The sequence below is a fragment of the Sapajus apella genome, unplaced genomic scaffold (assembly GCF_009761245.1).
Source record: "Sapajus apella isolate SASKATOON/1434 unplaced genomic scaffold, GSC_monkey_1.0 scaffold176, whole genome shotgun sequence".
Classification (NCBI taxonomy): Eukaryota; Metazoa; Chordata; class Mammalia; order Primates; family Cebidae; genus Sapajus; species Sapajus apella.
Window position 1 is genome coordinate 380,031 of NW_022437116.1, and position 23,142 is coordinate 403,172.

At 35.5% G+C, this 23,142-nt stretch overlaps 1 protein-coding gene across 2 annotated transcripts in view; it reads right to left on the minus strand.

The window, feature by feature from the left end:
• TENM1 (teneurin transmembrane protein 1) overlaps positions 1–23,142 on the minus strand; it is a 355,328-nt gene that overhangs the window by 271,176 nt on the left and 61,010 nt on the right. For both annotated transcript variants that reach the window (XM_032268248.1, XM_032268247.1), the window contains exon 3: positions 12,277–12,429. In XM_032268248.1, coding sequence (XP_032124139.1) covers positions 12,277–12,429 — 153 coding nt within the window. The remainder of the gene's footprint in view (positions 1–12,276; positions 12,430–23,142) is intronic.

Here is a 23,142-nt window from a genome sequence, read left to right on the forward strand (position 1 = left end):
TTTTATTAAATGTCTAAGTAGATGTCAAGAATTTACTGGTGAGAGTAAGAATTATAACTATGTACACACATAGGTCTTGATAATTAACTGTGAGTAAAATATGTTTATAAGTAAATCCTCCTATCTCACTGACACTGAAATAGATAGCTCACTGTGTAGAAAAGTTAATTAACAAATCTTACAATTGAGAAACACATTACTTGTATAAGGGTAAACAATTACGTCTAAACATCAAAAGACTACAGATACCAGTACAGTAGCTTATTTATTATTGCTTACATCTTCTCAGGTAGAAGTGAAATGGCATTGCTAAATCTTATCCTTAAATAACTTATTTTGAGTTGCATTTTTGACTCTGTATATCTGTTTTTGGACATATATCATTTCAAAGACATAATTTTCTATTTAGAAGGATTTCTTTAAATTTTGAAAACTTCCACATTCCCAAAAAACTTTCAAGTTTCACAGTTCTTCTGGTGTGGTCTATTGACCATTAGGTAGCATTCAGAAAAATGAGTTTCCAAATTTAAGAAGGCTCTTGTGACTTGCTATACGGTCTCATGTGGTGTAATACAAATTATGCTTGTAGAAGTTTCTGTGTACAGATTATCAATGGGTACATGAAGTTGACAATCACTTTGAATTTTCTTGGTGAAAACTAAAATTGATATAAAGCACAAATGTATCATCAAATGGTTACATATTCAAACATTTACTCAGACTCATGGGTCAAGGTGGAATAAAATACCTCTTGAAAGAAAATATTTCCAATTGCAAAAAATTCAAAAATTTGTGAATAAATATGACTATATGTAATGAAAACTCCAAAATGAAATTAAGAAGAGAACGTCCATTTATAATATCATTAAAAAGAATAAAATTCTTATAGATAATTCAATAAAAGAAACTGCGAGACTTGTATACTGAGAAACTACAAGATATAATTGAAATAAATTAAAGATTTCCCAAATAAATGGAAAGATATCCTGTGTTCATGGACCAAAAGACTTATTATTGTTAAGATGGCAGTACTTCCCAAATTGATTTACAGATTCAATGCAATCCCTGTCAAAATTCCAACTATCATTTTTCTTTTTCAGAAATAGACAAGCTGATGCTAAAATTAATATGGAAATGCAAGGGACCCAGAATAACTAAAATAATCTAAAAAGAACAAAGTTGGAGTCCTCACACTTCCTGATTACAAAACATATTATGAACCTCCACTAATCAAGATAATGAGTACTGGCATTAAGATAGATATATAGATCAATGGAATACAATTGAGAATCTAGAAATGAAACCTCACATTTATGGTCAACTGATTTTCAGCAAGGTCACCAAGACAATTCAATGGGGGAAATAATAATATTTTCAACAAATTATATATATATATATATGGAACAACTGGATATCCACATGCATAAGAATAAACTTCAACCCCCTTCCTCATATCATATACAAAAAACAACTCAAAATGGATCAAATGACTAAATGTAAGGGATAAAACTATAATTTCTCAGACAAAAATACAGGTATAAATCTTTGTCACCTTGGATTTGTCAGCAGTTTCTTAGACATGACATCAAATCACAAATAACAAAGAAAAATACGTAAATTGGATTTCGTCAAAATTAAAAACTTTTGTGCTTTAAAAGACACTATCAAGAAAATGGAAAAGCAGCCCACAGAATGGGAGAAAACATTTGCAAATAATATATTGGATAAAGGACTTGTATCTATGCTATATTAAGGAGGCTTACAATGCAACGATAAAAAGTTAAGTAATTGAAAAAAGAGCAAATGATCTGAACAGACATTTCTCCAGAGAAGACAGACTAATGACCAATAAGAACAGTAAATGAAGCTTAGCACCATTAGTCATCAGGGATATGCAAATAAAAACCACAATGAGATACCACTTTACGCACATTAGGATGGCTAAAATAAAACAACAGACAATAACAAGTATAAGGATGTGGAGAACTAGCATTCTCATACATTGCTGGTGGGAATGTCGAATGGTGCAGCCGCTTTGGAAAACAGTTCATCAGTTGAAGAACTGTTAAATATAGAATGTTAAACACAGAATTACCATATGAACCAGTCATTCCACAACTTGGTGTATACTCCAAAGAATTAAAAACAGGTTTTCTAATAAAAACTTCCATGTGAATTTTCATAGAATCGTTATTCACAATAGCCCCAAAGTAAAAATCCACCAAAGATCTATCAACTAATGAATGGATAAACAAAATTTGGTATACCCATACTATGGAATATTATTCGGCCATAAAAATGAAGTATTGATACATTGCTACATATTATATGATTCTATTCATATGAAATGTAGAAATAGGCAAATCTATAGAGACAAGCAGTAGATTAGTGGTCGTCAGGGGTTGCGGGGAGGTGGGGATATGGAGTGACGACCAATGGCTATGAGGTTTCTTTTTGATGTGATGAAAATGTTCCAGAATTAAATATTGGTGATTGCTACACAACTCTGAATACACTAAAGATCACTGAAATGTGCACTTTAAATTAGCACACAATTATATTATGCTATATAATCTACATCTCAATAAAGCTGTCACAAAAATACAGTTAGTGTGAATTGGCATAGCATATACACACAAACCATCATGTACTGTCACAAGAGGTTTTATGTATTTTCAAGTGGTTTTAGAATGTTACTTGCGACCTAGAAGCTGAACTATCACCTGGCCAGTATTTTAGAATGTGTGATTGGTTGTACACCTCAGGGATGCCCATTTTCTATATTTAATACAATGTTAGATACTGTTATATGTCAGTTATTATGATCACATCCTTCTTATCTTTGGATGGTGGCAGGATGGCTGATTATAGCTCAGTTAATCCAGTTCCCCCTGCTTTATTTTAGAATATAAGTCCCCAGAGGATAGAACATTCACATCTGTCTATATTTTTGACAACTACTTACTGGGCATTTAATAAAACAATTATATGATGAACTACCTTTCACATAGTTGAGAGTAATGAGGAGATGACACATGTTGTACCAGGCCTACAGAAAGAGAAGCATAGGCACCAGTGCTCAGAACTTGCCATACTGCTATAGCCTTTGATTTCTACCTTTTAGGCATGCAGAAAATCTTCAATTATATGAATTAAAACTTCTCACAGACAAAACTCATGGCAGAGAGTGATAATATAGTAGTAGATGCTACCACACTTACTGTGTCCTCTTTTTCAACTCCTATCTCATTATTAAAATATCAAAATACCTCCTTCATGCTCAGTATGCTGTACAATTTGATGTCCAGTTTATCTCTAAGGCTCTTCCCTCCTCTTCTCTCCTGCCTCTGCTGGGACTTTGGTCCCTTCTCAATCTTCTTTCTTACTCATACTCTGTGTCTCCCTCTCTGTTGGCTTCTTATTGTTTGTCTTCAAACACACACAAGTCTCTCATGGTGGCTCAGGCCTGTAATCCCAGCACCTTGGGAGGCCAAGGCAGGTGGATCACAAGGAGTTCAAGACCAGCCTGGCCAACACAGTGAAACCCCTGTCTCTATGAAAGATACAAAAAATTAGCCGGGCATGGTGTTGTGCACCTGTAATCCCAGCTACTTGGGAAGCTGAGGCAGGAGAATTGCTTGAACCAGGGAGGCAGAGGTTGAAGTGAGCCGAGATTGCGCCATTGCATTCCAGCCTGGGTGACAGGGCAAAAGGCCATCTCAAAAAAAAAAAAAAAGTCTCTCTTCTTTAAAAAATTTTTTTAAAAAAGGAAATAACATGATCCAACTGCCCTTTTGTCTAATTATCATACTGTTTATCTCCCTCTTCTTGCTGAACTGTTTCTATCAGCTGCCTCTTTGCTTCATTACCCACTTACCACCTAGGCTATGACCATCTGCATTTCCCCCTTACTACTCACTTATTCCATTCTCCTAAATATGTACTCTTCAAGATCACTAGGAGTGATTTTTCTTGTTTCCCAAGGTCTGACTCAAACTACTTATCCAAAAACAGTCAGATTTCCATCTTCTTTCTTTTAAGCCTTAGTCACCTAACCATCTTATTCTTATTTCTGTACAAGTTTGTTGCATGTTGTTCGTATTATATGTGTATGTATGCATGTTTCTTCCAGCTCTCCTATGTAATAGGAATCTACTCAAGGGCAAGCACTACATCTTCTGCTTTATTTGTTAGCCATCCACAGTACTTAGTATAGTTAAAGTAGCAGCTTGGCTCATATAGGATTAAAAATCACGAGCTTCTGTGTTTCTGAATACTAAGAATTTCATTTTTCTTCCCTTGTTATTAGTTTAATCAAGCACTTGAGGTGGTCAGGTATCATTTCTCTTTCAACCCAACTTTTTAACTGTTATTCTTCCCTTTCCTAGAACCAAGAAGAGACGATGGTATCTGTGTAGAGTCGGGGCTGACCTTTTCAGTATAATTATAATGAATAGAAAATGACCATTAAAATGACAAAGGGAAAATAGAAGCTGCAAGAAGAATACAGAAGTCAACGCAAGGGCTCTTAATATTAGACATGTGGAGGCTAAAAAAGAATTATGTGATTATCATCTAGGAGATTACAAAAGATACACCAGGAAAAATGCAGATTTGTGCATTAAATTCTGGAACTCTAAAACTTCATATTCAAAAGTAAACTTCAAGTAACTAGAATTACATTGGACTACACAAAAAAAGCTAGTAGATGTTTGAACTTCCTTGAAAAGTAATACAGGTTCAAAGATATAAACGGATATTCAACAGAATTAAATATACACATGGCTGGCCGGGTACGTTGGCTCATGCCTGGAATCCCAGAACTTTGGGAGACTGAGACAGGTGGATCACCTGAGGTCAGGAGTTCGAGACCATCCTGGCCAACATAGTAAAAGCCCATCTCTACTAAAAAACAAAAATTAGACAGGTATGGTGGTGGGCACCTGTAATCCCAGCTGCTTGGGAGGCTGAGGCAGAAGAATTGTTTGAACCTGCGGGGTGGAGTTTGCAGTGAGCCGAGATCGTGGCACTGCACTCCAGCCTGAGTGACAGAGCAAGACTCCCTCTCAAAAAAAAAAAAAAAAAATACACACACACACACACATACACACACACATAAACACACATGGCTGATAAACTTCTACAATGGACTACCTCCTTCACAAAACTAAAATGTTGTAAAAATGTGATGGGAAGATCCCTTAGCTTTGGAAGGACTGGTCCAGGAGGATAAATATGGAATTCTACAGCATACAACTTAGTGACCCTGTCAGATGCAGACCGTTAGACTAGAGGGACCACAAGACAGACTTATTTCTTATTGCGTCACAGGAAAGGTGTGTATTTTTTTTTTTTTAAGTAAAATGAGGATTAAAATGAAAAAAGAATGAAACATTAGACATATTTGGCCAAGGACATTTAATGTGAATTTTTTATACAATAAATTTGTCTTTTAGCATAGGGAATCCTTTCCATATATCTGTTTTAGAAGTCAAGTCTCCAATATGCTTTAGGAAAGCTTTTGTTAAAACTGAAGTATATTGATAAAGTGATTTAATATAGTTGAAAACAAGCTGCAGTACTCTAGCTGGGCCCTCTGAAACCTTATGTTAGGGAAACATCTATATAGCATTATAGGAAACATTTACTGTAATTTGCCATCAATCTTTAAAAATAATACTGTTACACTCCCAACATTGTTGTCTTTGTTAGTGCATTACCACTATTTTATTCATGTGGTTTGTTGTGCTTGTATGAATTATTCCCAATTCTACCTCAATGTCTTGGGCTGTAATATCCTTTAAGTAAAAGATACTGAAACTATGGGTTGATTCAAAGGGCAGCTGAATATCCACATGTCCTATGAACCAATATTGCAGAACCATTATACTGCAGGACTGTGTTCCATCTAAATGCACGATGATTACCTGGGTGGGGTTGGTGGAGGTTTTTAGTTTGGTACCACATAATAAACCTTTATCTACTGACTGAGTCTGTGAAATAAATATCTGCAAAACCTTAAGTAAATTAGAATTTATCTTGTTATTTCAGATCCACAATTGTCATTGTACAAAATGTTCCAAGGTACGTATGCTGCAAAGAAAGCAAAGCAAAAAAAAAAAACAACAAAAAAGCAAAACACACACACACACACACACACACACACACTCCTTCTGGATAGTTCCACAATTAAAGGTGGTATAAATAGTACATTTTGCACTGTAATTTAGTTTTCAATTCCCAAGAGTATTTGTGGTGTGTATGTGTGTTTATCTTTTGCTTTGTGGAAGACGGAGAGCGCTTGCTGAAAGGATTGTGAAATATAAGATTTGCCAAGTACTCTTAAGGAAGAGTACAGTATTTGAACTGAATGCATTCAGAATTGTAATCAAGATAGCTGTTATTTAAACAAACTGGCCTTGAGAAAGGAATTTTTTTGAAAAAGGAAAGAAAAGGCTCAAAAAAGGGTGCTGAGCTAACAGTAAGGAGAAACTGGATCACAATCTCAGCTCTGCTTTAGTTATGTCTATTGAGGAAGGCAAGTCACTTAACGTTCTTGTGTTTTCCTTTTCAACTACAAAGCAATGGGTAACAAGGCTGACACAGTGGCTCATGCCTGTAATCCCAGCACTTTGGGAGGTCCACCAGGTGGGCGGATCACCTGAGGTCGGGAGTTTGAGACCAGCCTGACCAACATGGAGAAACCCTGTCTCTACTGAAAGAAAAAAATACAAAATTAGCTGGGTGTGGTAGTGCATGCCTGTAATCCCAGCTCCTCGGGAGGCTGAGGCAGGAGAATCGCTTGAACCTGGGAGGCGGAGGTTACGGTGAGCTGAGATCGCACTATCGCACTCCAGCCTGGGCAACAAGAGTGAAATTCTGTCTCAAACAAACAAACAAAAAACAGGTAACAATAGCTGCCGCAGAATAAAACTATTATGTGGCTAAAAGACATTAAAATATTTTAAAATTGTAAATGTTCTCTAAGTGCAAGCTGTTAATGTTATATACATGTCAAAACTCCAAACTTATAAGGTAGGAAACAGGGAATTAATTGTTTGAATTACAACAGAATTCCCTGCAAATACTTTAAATGGCAATGTAGTTTACTAACTTTATAGACATACATTTCACTTCTTTCCAGAAGTATATCCCTTCTGCAAAGATGGGTCCACTTTTACTCGTATTGGCTCATTGTTCTTCCTTAACTGCAGAATTTGAATGCATTAACTCATAGTGTATACAGCTGAAAGGGATCTTAGAGATAAATTAGCCTTGTGTTTTGTCAAAGCCTTAGCAGCTGCTGAGAGGATTAAAGGGCAAAGAAAGCAAAGAGGAAGGGAATGGGAGTTTTGCCAGGAATCTGCCCCCTTCCCTCACCGTATCTGGAGAAACTTGGCTTTTATCTGTTTTCTATTTAAATCTGTAATTTCTAGCTAAGATTTCATTTGTAAAAAGGGTTCCACTATCCACTCACCACCCCCTCTTCCCTGCCCCTAGAAAGGGTTGAAAGCCAACTCCTTTATTTTTCAGATGAGAAACTGGAGCCCAGAGAGGTGAGACTATCGTCACTATGTGGTCTTGGCTAAAGCATCTTCGTGACAGGCTATAAATTGTGTCATATCAATCAGCTGTATTTTGTTTACATGGTCGTATATTCAGCAGACACTGACTAGAAAAATGTCATTTTTTTTCAACTTTGTGGAGATAGATCGTGAGGGATGAATTTAAAAGAAATGCCACTTTCCCCCAAGGCCAACTTTTGCAAAATTGTAATGGAGATAAAGCCTGCTTTTAGTATTCTTTAGTTCTCTCTCTCCTCACCCATCCTTCTTTGTTCCTAGTGTTCTATTTTGGCATCCAACCTTCAGGAATTGAGTATCTTCCGCTACCCAATAAATTTCGTCTTCATTTATATTGCTACTGACAATATGGGAATTTACCTGAAACCTAATGTACCTGGAAAACAACGTTGCTTAAGAAATTCCCCAACCTTTTGTTTTCTGAAATTCTCCCACTTTTTTGTGTCCTGGGAAATGGCTTATGCAAAAAACAAAACAAAACATAACAATGACAACAAACAAACAAAGGCCCAAACACATATAAAACACCCTTCCCTAAACGACTAAAGATAAAACTTTTTGTCCCTTCTTTCCCATGATGCCCCTAAGACTCACCTACAATCTCACCCCTGAACAGGGCAAACATAGACTTTTCCCCTATTGCCTGAACCCACTGTAAGACCAGATACAGAACCTCCAATTTCCCGTTCTTTGTCTCATAAACAATTTAGACAAGGAGATACACATTTCCTGTTCGGCTAACTGATACTTCCCCTGATTGCAACACAATTCCACTAGTAAATCACCTCACATGTATCTACCCCTCCCTATATAAGACCAAGACAAAACCTTTCTATTGCAATAGCCTGAATAAAGTCAAGTTCTTTACTTGGTCAGTTTTTCTCTATGATAATTCCTTATTGAAAACCTTTTCAGAAATGTATATATTTAGTTTGTCTTCTACTATTACAGTAACAGGTGAAAAATATAAAACATGAAGCTAAGCATCCTCTCTTCTAGTCCCAGCTCTTTCTGCGTGGTCTCAACTTTTCTGGACCTAATTTTCTTCATTTCTAAATAAGGATGTTGGATTTGATAATCTTTAAGATTTTAACATTCTATATTTTTTGATAAGTTACATGGTAGTTATTTTTAATTTTATTTATAGACATTACATAATTAGGTCTAGGAATAAATCTTTTATTTGTTCAGATCCTCTGCTCTGTTTAAAGCAGGTGTTACATAATGTTTACTGGTTAAATAATTATGATTAGTTTGTAAGCTTCTAATGTAGTGAGGGACTGTTGTGGTACAATACTTTCAATTTTATAAATATTTATTTAATAATGAAAACTAAGATTTTTCTGGTAGATTACAGGATGTAGTTGTGACTTATATCTGCTTACTGAAATTCTAGCGTGTTCATAAATTTTTTAGCATACTAAATGTCTATAATCAAATACTCTTTTTCTTTCATTTGGATAACTAAGCGGTGAGGAAATTCTATTTTCTCATGAGAAGCATATATATACAACAACTGTTAATAGGAAACCAATTCCAGTAGAATTTGATGTTTCTTTAAAAAGTGCCATTCTACTTATCCATTATCTGATGATGATAATGATAATGGTTTAAAAATAATAGATTTTAGATTGGTAAGCAGAGACCAAACTTTAAACAGAGAAAACATTGCAATCTCAAGAATGTCATCGTTCACTACAAAGTTCATACTAGTTTGAAAGCAGGTTCTATAGCACCTAACGGAATGTCGATGAAGTTCAAAAACCTCAAGGCGATTTTCCAATCTTTTGGTCCAATAATAACTGCGGCTAAATTAGGCAATGTGGCAGGGACTGTGTTATATGCTTTATATCAATTGTATAATTTACTCCTTCCTATGACCATATGAGACATGTACTATTATTATCACCCTTATGTTACAGATAAGGGCACTGGCTGGGCGAGGTTGTGTCAATTACTTGAGGTTGGAGAGACAATGATAGTACAGTTAGTATTCAAAGCCAGGTCTCTCTGACTCCAGAATCCAGGCTTTTAACCACAGTGCTATAATGCCCAATCTTCTAGGAGAGAAGGGAAAAAAAATTAGAAATAATGGTCTGGTTATCAGTTTCATATTTTAGTGCATACAGTATCAAGACAAGCTTCTAGAGCTGTATTTATGGGATGCGTGTTATGTAGAAAATCATAAAAGGGTACAACTGAACATTTGAAAATACCCTTCTGCTGTATTACATCTTCTGCAAAGTTTGGATTAGTATGCACCTGGCAGTTAAAAAAAAAGGAGCTAAGTTTTTACTCGATAAATAATATGAAGTAAAGACCTAATATAGCAGAGCCATGACGTGCAGTTATAGTTAAGGTTTTGTTCAGGCTTCCATAAAAAGTCAGGTTAAGCTAACAACTTGGTATATGAGGCATCAACCCATAATGATTTTTCTTAATAAAGTATTAAATTGAAGTCGGTTTGCTCTGTTTGTTGTTATAATTGAATAGAAACTTAAAGCATTTTTCATTTATGAAACTTGTCACAACATATTAAAAATATAGGTATGTAGAATTTCTCTAAAATCTATCATGAGTAGACTCTGGGGCTTTGCTTTCATTGTGTAAAAAGTTTTTTTGTGGTCTTCACAGATGTTCCATATGAGGTTTTTAGTACAGTGTAGAAGTTAAGAGACTGGACTCTGGAATCAGAATACCACTTACTAGCTCTGTGACACTGCGCAAGTTACTTAACCTCTCTGCGCCTCTGTTTCTCATTTGGACAACAGGGACCACAATGTGACCTTCATGATATAATCCATGTAAAGTATCTGGAACAATTCTGGACACATGGTAATTTTAAATTAATTTTAGCTATCATCATCAGCTTACTTTATGGAAAGGAATTGTAAGAGATCTAAATTAGAATATAAAATCAAATATACTCTAATTACAACTATGTGATGACCTGTTGTCTTGCCTGTTTCATTTTCCTCAGACAGATAATTCTGATTTTTGGTGTGAATGGCAAGAAACCCTAGGCAGATAATACCAAATGATAGCTCTTCTACCTTCAGATATAAAGGGATAAACTAGTAGATGAGTAGGTAAGGGAGAAAAGGAAGAAAAATCTGAGAAGTAAGAGTGGCAGACATTTTCCTCTGCCACCTCTGAGCCATCTACTCTCCTCAGCCACTCTCAGGAGTAACAGTGAAACTGCTGAGAAAGGTCAGTCCAGGCTAGAAACATGTATTTTCAAATGAGAACATACAGCAAGCTGCATCACCAATTGAAAACCAGAACAAACCATAATATTTTCCTGAACCCTAAGTATTAATTTTTACTTAAGCATGGATTAAAGTTACCTATTCAAAAACAAACAAAAACAAAATGAAACAAAACCCACAAACACCCCCCCCAACCACCAAAGGAATTAAAAACACAAGGGAAGGGTACTAACCCAAATAACTACTGTATTAAAAAATGATATCTTAGTTGCAACTAATGAACCAAAATAAGATTATGTTATTGCCTGTATAAAATTGAAAGCTTCTTGGAGGTAAGATTTAGGTCATTCATTCATTTATTTATTTTTGATCTCCTAAAATTACCCAGGATATTGCTGGCTATACATATTATTCTCAATTTCTACTTTTTAACTTGACCTCCTGGAATTTTAGATGGCTCAAGTCCCTCTGTACTGAATCCTACTTCTTTTTTTTTTTTTTTGGGACGGAGTTTCGCTCTTGTTACCCAGGCTGGAGTGCAATGGCGCGATCTCGGCTCACCGCAACCTCCGCCTCCTGGGTTCAGGCAATTCTCCTGCCTCAGCCTCCTGAGTAGCTGGGATTACAGGCACACGCCACCATGCCCAGCTAATTTTTTGTATTTTTAGTAGAGACGGGGTTTCACCGTGTTGACCAGGATGGTCTCGATCTCTTGACCTCGTGATCCACCCGCCTCGGCCTCCCAAAGTGCTGGGATTACAGGCTTGAGCCACCGCGCCCGGCCCTGAATCCTATTTCAATAAAAATATGTACTTCCAGCTATTTTCACTGCTTGTATGTTAAGACTAAGATCATTCAGTGGGAATAAGATGTTGGGAGTGCTGGTACTGTGACATTTACTATAAATAAGTCAGATAATTCAAACTCATGTTGGTTAAACTTAACAGTTCAGGACTCAAAGAGATTTTTTTTTTTTTCTTACTCCCAACCAGGAAGAATTCATGTTCCCCAACTAGAAAAAAATCATGTTATCCAACTTTGACATAAACATTCACCTTTACATTAAGCAGAAAAAGCTTTTTCTTATTACAAACAGAAGAAATTTCCATATACCCTTTGTAAAATGTTATATATAAATGATGAGCTTGGACACAGAGAACTTAATCAAAAGTCCTCATTGCTTTAGGGTAGTTATATGCGAAATGCAATTTCCATTGTATTGAAGCCTTCATTCTGTAAATATTTATCTATTTTCAAAATTGCCAACATATTTGAAAAGTTTAATTGGTTTATACTCAAGGCACTGGGGACAAGGAAAATTTGCTTTCACAAGATAGTTACATGCATTTATTCTGTCTATGTAGAGGACTTCTTTCAAGTGATCATGAAATTTACTGTGAAGTGAAACCATCACAGATATGGTCCTAATCACCAAATTAGAAGAAAAGTAATCAACAGTCAACAAATCATTTTGATCACTGTACCTTTTTTCTCTGATTTATCAGAAACTTTTCCTCCAATTGGAGAGTAAGTAGTGTCCATGGACTCGGTGCCTCTGTTCCCTTTGCTAACTCCATTTGCATACAGCTCTCCTTCAACTGGTTGCAACTGCCAAGTCAGGCCAAACAAATGTACTGCTGCAAGAGAACAAGCCATACATTAACTTATTCCAGACTCATTTAGATGATCTCCAAGCTAGGTATCCCTTTGCACCTAAAAATGTTATGAATAGTTTTCTTTTAGTTAGTCCGAGCAACTGGGAATTTATGCTTATACATCATACATGTAGCTACTTGCATACTACGACACATATATGGGTACTAACAGTTGTTAAAGTAGCTGTTGTTAACATTTTGAGGCCAAGCCTATCCCAATGATAGGATTAGAAATTGGTATCACTATAGTACAATCGACTTAGCCTCTCACTGCTGTGACCCTTTGCTTTTCCATTTCTCTTAGTCATGTAACACTGGTTTCCATATGGAAACTATTACAGAGTAATGGTGGACAGACTATCATGAGAACATGGAAGACCTTCTCTATGGCTCTAATTCAACTCAGTTCAGCAAATATTTCCTGAATGCCTAGTATGCATAAAGCCCTATGATAGTTGCTGCAGGTGGTAATATCTAGATGCTTATTAGGGTGGGATTTGGTAGCAGTACCAGGATAAAATAATGTTATGCAGAATGATTGATATAACACAGGTTCAAACTGCTATCAGAAGATTAAAAAGTACCCTGTGTTGGTCACTGTGCAGGAAGATGGGCACTCTCATACACTCCCTATGACAGTATAAAAATACAGTGACCTTTTTGAAGGGCAATGTGGCACCATTTATCAAATGAACTTAAAATCTGATTTACCTTTTGAACCAACAATTTAATTTCTATGAATTAACTATGAATGTTGCCAAAGTACAATGCTATCTATTGTAACATCTGACAATAATATTAGAGCGTTATGCTCAATCTAAATATCAAGAGGGGAATAATCAAATAACTGATGAGGTAGTAAATAATACAAGATTATGTGGCTGTTAAAAATCATGTTGCAGAAGACAATATAAATGACATGGGAAATATTCATAAGGCATCAGATGAAAAATATTAGGCTCCTAAACATTATGAACAGTGTGATCTGAAGTGTATGTGTTTGCGTATATGTGCACGTGTTCGTGTCTGGAGAAAAAAAGGTTTGGAAGAATATATAGCAACATGTTAACAGCATGGGAAGCTTACAGAGAATTTTTATTGTTTTCTTTATGATTTCTGTGTTTTCCATATTTTTTTACAATGAACATGTGTGACGTTTGCCATCTGGGATAAAGGAAGCTTTTGTTTTAAAAGAAATGGTTTAAAGGAACAACAGATTAAAATAGATTGGGCTGATCAAGAATAATTTTTGAATGAAGTGGGAGTAGACAGAGGCCTTGAAGAATGTGTAGGGCTTTGACAGGTGACAACAATGGGTGAGGAGCAGGGACAGGGCTGCACAAAATATGACTTTGTAAAGTACAGGATGTCTCTGAGGCAAAAGAAGTTGCTGGGGTTCACTGGAGCTTAGCTATGTGCTGGTGGTAGCGGAAGTTAAGGCAGAAAGGAAGATTAGAGCCACATTGTGGAGGACAATGAGTGCCACACTTAGACATTTGGGTTCAATTTATTAGGCAACAGACAAGCATTTTTATTTTTTGAGAGGATGAGTGATATTATCAGGATTTTCTTTAGGAGGATTAAATCGATAGTGGGGAGCATTGAAGGTTTTTAGGCAAATGACTGATATAATAAAAACTTCCTTTGCAGAAAGATAAATCCAGTAGTAGTGTGGAGAAGAATGGATTGGAGACCTAAAGATCTGGCAAATAAATCAATTGGGATGGCATTGCAATAATCTAGGAAAGAAGTAATTAGTGCCTCAATTAGAGCAGTGTCACAGGAGTGTCTCAGTTATTTGCAGTGGGAATGCAAAGATTTCTTAAGGAGAAATTGCATAAATGGCGTTTAGGGATTTGGCATCAAGTCCTTTCTCTCTCTCTCTCTCTCTCTCTCTCTCTCTCTCTCTCTGTGTGTGTGTGTGTGTGTGTGTGTATGTACACACACACATTCATGCATGTGTATAGGTGTGCTGGGGGAGGGCATAGAAAAATGTGAGGAAAAGGAGGGAGGAATCCAAAATGGTTCAGGTTTTGAGCCTAACTGAAACAACGGTGGAACCATTAATAGAAAATTTTTTATTAGCCTAGCACTTGCTACAAATAGTTGGTACTGGATTTGTGTTTTGTTGATTGATGACTATTTGAGTATGTGGTTTGAGACAGGATGAAAAGATGAAAAGAATGCAATGAATTCAGCCTTTAGGGCTGTTGGGTTTCGGGGACTGACAGGCCATCCAGATAGTGAATACTAACTACAGGAGGTTTGAAGTTCTGGGGGATATTAGAGCTAGAAAAAGACTGAAAAGTCATATATGTACAGAGACAATAGTTGAAGTTGTGAGAGTGAATGAAGTCACTGAAGGGAGAGAATGTTAGGGGAAAACTGTGCTTAGGGCAAAAAGCTAGAGAACCTCTTATCTGTTTTCTCATTGCATTTTTCAAGAACAACCAAATCCTACCAAAAGGCAAAAAAAAAAAAAAAAAAAAAGTGAATCTGCTCATAAGTCATTTCATATTTCTCTTTGTGTTCTTAGATGAACTGAAAGGGGTTAATTAGTATGTGTAACACTCATGTATAATATTTGAATTAGTGACCAAGAACAGAGAAGGATAGCCTATTTAAAAATCATTCATCCTCTTTTAGTTAAAGCTAAAGAGATTTCTTACACCTACTTCCTAATTTATCCTTAAAACTTTTAAGCATTTAATTGGTTTCTACCCATTTCTTTGGATTAAGGCCAGTGTTGCCTGATGAATTTCTTTTGCAATTATTGGAAATAATTTTAACTCAAAGGATAGTGGTTCTGAGTAAGGCATGGTATGGCACATTAACAAAGCTTTATTAGTGACATCCTTGAGATTTCTTTGCCAATGGACTCTAAGTTTGGTTTAACACACTTGTTCCAATTAGAGGTATTTTTCAGTTTTTCAGAAAATTTGGTCTACTCTGCCTCCCAAATAATTTCAATATGATGGATAGTAGCAGCTATATTGAAAATGTGTTTCACTCCCTTGGTTCAATTACTTTTGTGAAATTAGATGAACTATATGTAACAAAAGGCATAGTAGTTTTCATTTAGAAGACTAAGGGGGCTATTTTATATACTTTAAGTTGAACTAGTTTCCTGGGGGCATTTGAAAATGTGAGAAAATGCATGGTGAGATTCACTTCAAAATATATAAGGTAAGGATTAGTTTTTCACCATCAGATGAAATGGACTGCTTCCAGCCAATCAAGACAGATAAAGAGGTATTGGCACATTTAGTAGAATACTCTTTGAGAGCAGTGAAGCTCTGTAATTTTTTGAACTTACTATATCTTTCCTAGGGAACAAGCTGTTTGTAATATATATTTGTGTGAATATATAATGAAAGTTAATTATTTGCTACAGATCACAGACAAGTATCATGGCAAGTCTACTGGCCCTTTATTTCCTCTAAACATAGGTACTAGCCAACCAAAATTGCTATCAGATATAAACAACTAATACAGTTTAACCAGTACACACCAGCTGAATGACAGCTTTAGATACAGTATAAAGACAACTTCCGTAGTTTCTAGTGGATTCCCATCCAGATCTATGCTATGTGTTTGGAGCTACACTGTTCAGGCGAGTCCCCCAAACCCAAGAATGGACATTATGAGCCAACTGGCTAGAGTAAGGGTAAAATTAGTAATAAATAAACAGGGCAATATTAAGTCACATTCATATGTTGATTCAACAAATACTTTTTTGAGTGCTTACTTTATACCAGGCTCTGTTCTTTTTTTCTGAGTTTACAACAGCAAACAACATAAGAAAACCTCTACCCTCCCAAACTTATATGAGAGAATAGTGGGTTAAGACAGACAAATAAAAATTACATGATATAAAATATAAGATAGAATATAACTGTTACAGAAACAAAAAAACAAACAAGATAACATCAGGTATTTATAAGTGCTATGAAGGTAAAAATAGGTAAGGGTGGTCAGAGAAGGCCTCTTGGAGAAGGTAACATTTGAACCAAGATTAGAATGAAGTGAAGCCGTTATGAATATCTAGTGGAAGAACGTTCCAGGCAGACAAAACAGAATTTATAGAAAGCCCTGAAGTCTTACATGAAGTGTGTGAGAAATACTAAGGAGCCCAGTGTGAGCTCAGTCGGAAAGGCAAAGAGCGGTAGGAACACTCATACACGTAAGTACCGGACCCATAATCTTGTTACCTCAGTACGCTAGCCAACTATGCAAGCTGGTCACCAACAAATAAGAATTAGAAAGTAATAAACCTAAAATCTCATACCGGAATATATACCTCCAAATGAGCACTGCTGGTTAAGGTAGATGTAATATAAGTACTCTTGACCGTGAGCAAGGTCAAAGTTACTGTTCCCTATGACATATATAAAAATACACATACGCAATGAATGGAGATGAATGCTACCCAGATCTCTGAGGGAGTACCCATTCCATTATTTGCATTTCACTGAAATTCAGTGGTTGGACAGAATGTTTATATCTATTCAGATATTCCAGGAATGATGTATTTTCAGCAGATTAAAAATGGCAGTCCCTAATGCTCTTTTAACTAATGTTCCCTGGTACTGCGCCCTGTACATTTTGTAATTATTATCCTTCTTATTCTATCCCATTGCAAAGAGCCATGCTCTAAAATTATAAATTCATTGCAAAGTTCAGTTAATGAATGGATTGTTTTGGCTGTCCTCAATTCCAAATTCAATCAAGTGACCTTGGAACTCAAGGCAGGCTGACCATGTACAGAAGCTCTTCTTAACTTACACATTTCTGCAGAAACCTCCACATCTCTCTGCAGTTTTCTCTCTGCATATTGTTAGGATGTTGGACTTTGTTTCTTATAAATAAGACTTGTGGTCTCTAGTAACATTTATAATCAGTAATCCTTCCCCATTCCACTCTCTTTCAAGAGGCAAACATTCACCCAACACACACACACACACACACACACACACACACACACACACACACACGAATGCTTCAGAAGTAAATGTGGGAAACACATGCTGAATGACTTAGGCCTATGCTATCCAATATGGCAGCCACTCATCACATGTCTATTGCACACTTGAAATGTGGCTAGTCAGAGTCAAAGACTTGATATAAAAGAAAAAATATAGAGGGTCACATAAATAATTTTATATTGATTGCACATTGAAATGATAATATTTTAGATATACCAGATGACATAAAATATGTATTTAAATTACTTTCACCTGTTTCTTCTTGCTTTTTTAGCATGGCTACTATAAAACTTTAAATTATATATATGGTTCACATTGTATTTCTATTGAGTAGTGATGATCTTGACTACCTAGAACATTTCACAAAGGGATATGATGTTTCTCTTTTAGCACCCTATCATATAATTTACCATACTATATTAAAGATATCTGTTTACATGTCTGCCTCATCATTATTAAGCACTCCAAAGGCAGGAACAATGACTTCTGCATTTTTCTGTTCCTGGAACCTAACTCTGTGATTGGTAGTCAGGAAGTATTCTTCATTGCTGATAGGGGTGCAAAGCGGTAAAGTAGCTTTGGAAGGCAATTTTGATATCTACCACAATTTAAATTGAGAATGTTCCTTGATCAAGGCATTCTACTTCTAGGAGTCTGTAGTAAAGATATAATCACATGTGGGGCATAAAGGGGGCATGTGCAATGAAATTCACTATAACATTAATATACTGACTTTATTAACATTGTTAAAAATTAGAACAACCAATATATCTATCTATGGAAGAGTGGTACACCTGTACTATGAAATCCTTTGCAAGAATTAAAAGGACTGACACTGAGAAATTATCAGATTGGAGGAAACTAAGGAGGCATGACAAGTAAATACAACATGGGGATCTAGAAAGAATCCTGTAACAGAAAAGACCATGGACAAACTGGAGAGCTCCGAATGACACTCTAAGTTTAGTTAATAGCCTCATACCAATGTTAATTTCTTAGTTTTAGTAATTGTACTACGTTTGTGCAAGACGTTAATTTTGAGAGAAGCTCAGTGACAGGAATACAGTGATTCTGTGCTATATTAGTAACTTTTCTGTAAGTCTAAAATTATTTCAAATAAAAAACCCAAAAGAGAGAGAAAAAGGACTGATCCAGTGATATGCTGGGGCTGGCTTATACTGCTTTACAAAAGCCGACTGTGCTCATCTCTCCCCAATTCCACCTCCATTGACTTTACTTTGGCAGTTGAAATTGGCCATGGCAGGTATATTTACATCCTGGGAATTAGCAAATGTGGCAGATCAAGGCTTTCTGGGCCAGAAAGGTTGTTATTAAACATTTATTAGCACATCACTGGGTGACCTGTATGTACTGAATGAAAAGAGCTCTAAGATTTGTATGAAAAATATTGTAGAACAATGTATATTCTATGATCTGGTTTAAGTAGAATATGTGTGTGTGTATACATATATATTTAAATGCATAGAAAGAGACCTGAAAAATGCGCACTAAACTATTGATATTTAGAGTGGGGAGCTGTGAAAACTAAAAGGATATTTTGACATTCTCATAGTATTGTTAGAATCTTTTACAATGATAATATATTCATGTATTATTGTATAATTTTAAAATACCAGGTGCTCAACAAACCTTTGTTAAGCTGAATGGATAGCTTCATTGTTTTGTTCTATCTCTTTTATTGCTGTTTTCTGTATAAAATTGGGCTTTTCAAAACATTCTAAAGCAGCAGAACCATTCAGCAATTAAATATGATCAATCCCCAAATACATAAAATAGATAAAACAGAATTTATTTGATTGAAAGGGTTTGGCTGTCCAAAAGATCCAAAGAATATAGTTTGAAATCTAGTGGGCTGAAGGATTATCTGCAAAATATCTGAATAAGGAAAATTTGGGTGTCGGGAAGAATTCCTTTTAGGTATTTAAATTTATTGAAATATCTTTATAGTACAACTGTCAGGAGACAGGACCCTTTTAATGTTATTATGTATCTTTTGATGTTTTGTGTCTACTCTCTTACCGGTAATTTTTGAATATACTTAACAATAAATAGGGCTTTGATAATAAATATACAAGTTAACCTTCAAATTATAAGGCTTTTAAGGCAAATGTAACTTTGCTCTCAGGGAATTCATCTTGTACCTTAAAATGCAAACATATTCAGCTAGGGGTGTTATGTTTATTTGTTGCAAGAATTTGGGGGTAGTCCAGTAAATAAATCTACTGAGAAAGTTTGAAATCTATCTTACAAATAAAGTCCTGACCATTATGGATGATGTCCTACTTTACAGTATGCCAAGACAAAAGCATATCATATTTTCCAAGATACTTTGTTTTCTCTTTTTGTCAGCATTCTCCCCTACTAGTTCCCTTCATGTTCCTTCAGGCTAGGGAATGCTACAGCTTTTGTACTTTATTTCCAAGGCTTGTCAAAGCTACAGATCTGCTTGTACGTTGGACAGTTCCCTTCCTGAAAAATATACAAAGTACATTACCCAGATGGTGACCCCTGATGACTTAAAGCTTTCAACTTAACTCCCATGGGAAGCAATTTCACCAGACTGATACTTCAGTGGCCATGATGTGAGACTAGATGCTTCTGCAATAAGGAATATCACTGCAAAAATAAATGCTACTTGAATTAAATGCAGTGACTGCCAACATTACAGAAAGCAGGTTATCTTTCCATCTTAAATAAATCCCATTTTTATTACATTAAACATCAAATTGGCATATGAGTGAACTATAGCCCTTTGATAAATTACCTTCAGCTCTGAGTTTTATCCTGGTAATAACCCTATTACATGCAGGATTGAAAACTATTAGTTTTCAGAGAAGCATTTTTCAAAAACTAAATAAAGGAAGTAATGCATGTTTATTTATGGTACCTACTATTGCCTCAGCAGTTTCATTCAACTTTTCTCTTTTTTTTTTCCTAGGGCTATACATATACTTTTTATACTAAAAATGCTATCTGTGCTTGCATTACATCATGAACATAAATAAAACATACTTAAATGTTTCTTTTCAAAGCAATTTAAATGTAGTCAATATGGTTTTGAGGTCTCTTTCAAATATTTTTGAAAGCCTGAAAAGCTGTTGTGTCATATATACGTAGAATTAATTCCTTTTGGAAGAAAGAACTTCACTAATTAAAAGAAAAAAAAGAAAAGGCATTTTCACTTGAACTGTTTAACAGAACACATTTTGCAAGTCTGCCACGATGAAACATTAAAATTAAATGCCAATTAAGAAAAGATTGAGATAGTATAACAGAGGCAATGAGGAAACCTTTCTTGCTGCTCCGCCTATTTGAATCCCTACTTTTCCTCTCCTATATGAAATGAATTATTCTCTATTGCAGCATGCTTTTTTTCTTTTTTTTTGCCTTAGTATGGTCCTAGTTTTATCCAATACTCAGGTTGGAAAAGATTCTATCAGAGTAATAAATCATTTTAATATCCCAGTTCTATATTATATTATCTTAAAACTTTCATTTACTATGTATTTTATATTTTCCATTCCAAGACTACAGCAATATTTATAAATAACATGTCTAGTTAGTTACCTTATCACAGGTTTAATATATGATCTCCATTTGCAGTTGCATAACGGGCCCATCTGTGTATTCCTTATCAGACAGGCACAATTATTTAGTGGTTTCATCTCAAGTCACAGCATCAATAAGTGGTCTCCATAACTCAAATTTTATTTATTTTTGTATTACTATTTGCTTTGTGGAGTCAGGAAGAATAAGCAGCATAATGGTGGGAGAAATTTAAAAAACAGTTTAATGAATAACGTAGCAAAAATGTAAATTTAGACAGGAATCAGCACTTTTAATTCTTTAAAATTTTCTTTTTCTTTTCTATTTTGCTTCATTTTCTACTCAACTACTTTTCCCTTTCCCTATGGTCCAAATCACTGCCAATCACTTCTTCATTATTGATGATGGGAGTTTCTTAGATTCCTAAATTTCTCCTATTCTCTTTCCTGGTTTGAGTACTCAATGGCAATATTAACCAGGTTCTTTTAAAAAGATCCAAATAAAACTTCTGACTATAGAGAGTAAGAAATAGACATACATAGCTGTCTCCTCCTTTTACCCTTTTGATTTGAATGTACTTAAATTTTTAAAATGGAAATGTATTAATTGATTTTTATCCACAACCTCTGGTAGCTGATGTTTTGAAACTCACTTTCCTGAGTTAGCATCATGTAATCATAGCCATAAATACATGGTGTGTGTCCTTCTGCAAAGTTTAGATACTAGAATTTAAAAAACCCTTTCATCAACTTATTATTCACAGTTGATGTTAAGGAGCAGGGCTTATAAAAGGCTGGGAAGACAGGCGATATGATAGAGAAGATGGAAAACGGTGAGTGGTGAAAAACTATGAAACCTTCTTACCTGCCTTATAAGATCTGAACAGATGAGGTGTTAGAGAGAATGAAGTGGTGGTTTTAAGGACCCAGTTTGTTCTGGGTTTTCTGAGGGTGACACCATGTGACACCACGACAGTGTTCTTCTGAAAGAGTCACCAATTATATTATTAAAATGGGGTTTATTCATGATCTGGATCCTCAAGTCTTCCACTTTCATGCAATAATTGTTGGCTGGTTCCTATGTATTAGACATTGTCCTGGTTTCTGAGGATATAACACTTATTGTTTGGTTACAAAAAACAGAACAGAACAAAACAAAACAAAACAAAAAACTGGCCCTCTTGGGGCTTTCACTCTATGTAAAGGGAGGCAGTTATTATGTGGTATAATAAAGAGCAGGGTCTCTGGAGCCAAGGTTTCTTGGTTCAAATCTCATAATGTGTGTAATCTTGGGTAAGTAAATCTCTTTGTCTCAGTATCCTCGCCATAAAATGGGCACAATAACAATATCTCCATAAGGTTGTTGTGAAGACTAAATGAGTCAGTATACATAATGCACCTAGAAAAAAATGCCTGGCATGTATTAAATGCCCAATAAAGTTTAGCAATTCTCATTAAGCATCATTAATTGATCGTTTTAAAAACCCATCCTGGAAGTAGAGAAAAGCAGAAAGTCATTGACTCATTGAATTCTCTACTTTCCTCCCCTTGGAGATGATCCTGTAGTTGTGTTTCTCTGGAGAGAGTAACATAGAGAAACTCAGGTCTTTGAGAGAACTTCAGTGCCATCTTCACACAGCTGTATCGTAGAGTTAAAACAAAAACCTCACCTAATTACCTGATTCCAAATCCTCGACTTAATATACAACATACATCCATTTATCTTCCCATCCCCATTAGCACCACTAAAGCTGTAAATTTATTTAATTTTCTTTCCTCTATCATCAGGGCTCTGGGATCTGGAAATTGTAGGTTTTGGGTTCTCTTGGTAGAAGGTTTCCAGAAATTAGAGCATCCCTAAGATTTTAAAAGGTATCATCATTTCTTAGTAGAGTACGTTTTTTATAAAGGTTAACATAAAGCAGTTAGAGTCTCATTTTATGACTCATATCTGATAATTCTCACATAGCTATACAGTATGAAATGGGTCCCAAGAAAACTTTCAGCTGAGTTACCCAGCACAAGTATGCAATCCTGGGTGATGGATTCTACTCTATCAAATTGATTTGTGCAAGTAAGGGAATCTGTATGCAAAATAATAAACTCATGACATGTTAGAGCTCAAAAAGACCACAGAGTAATCC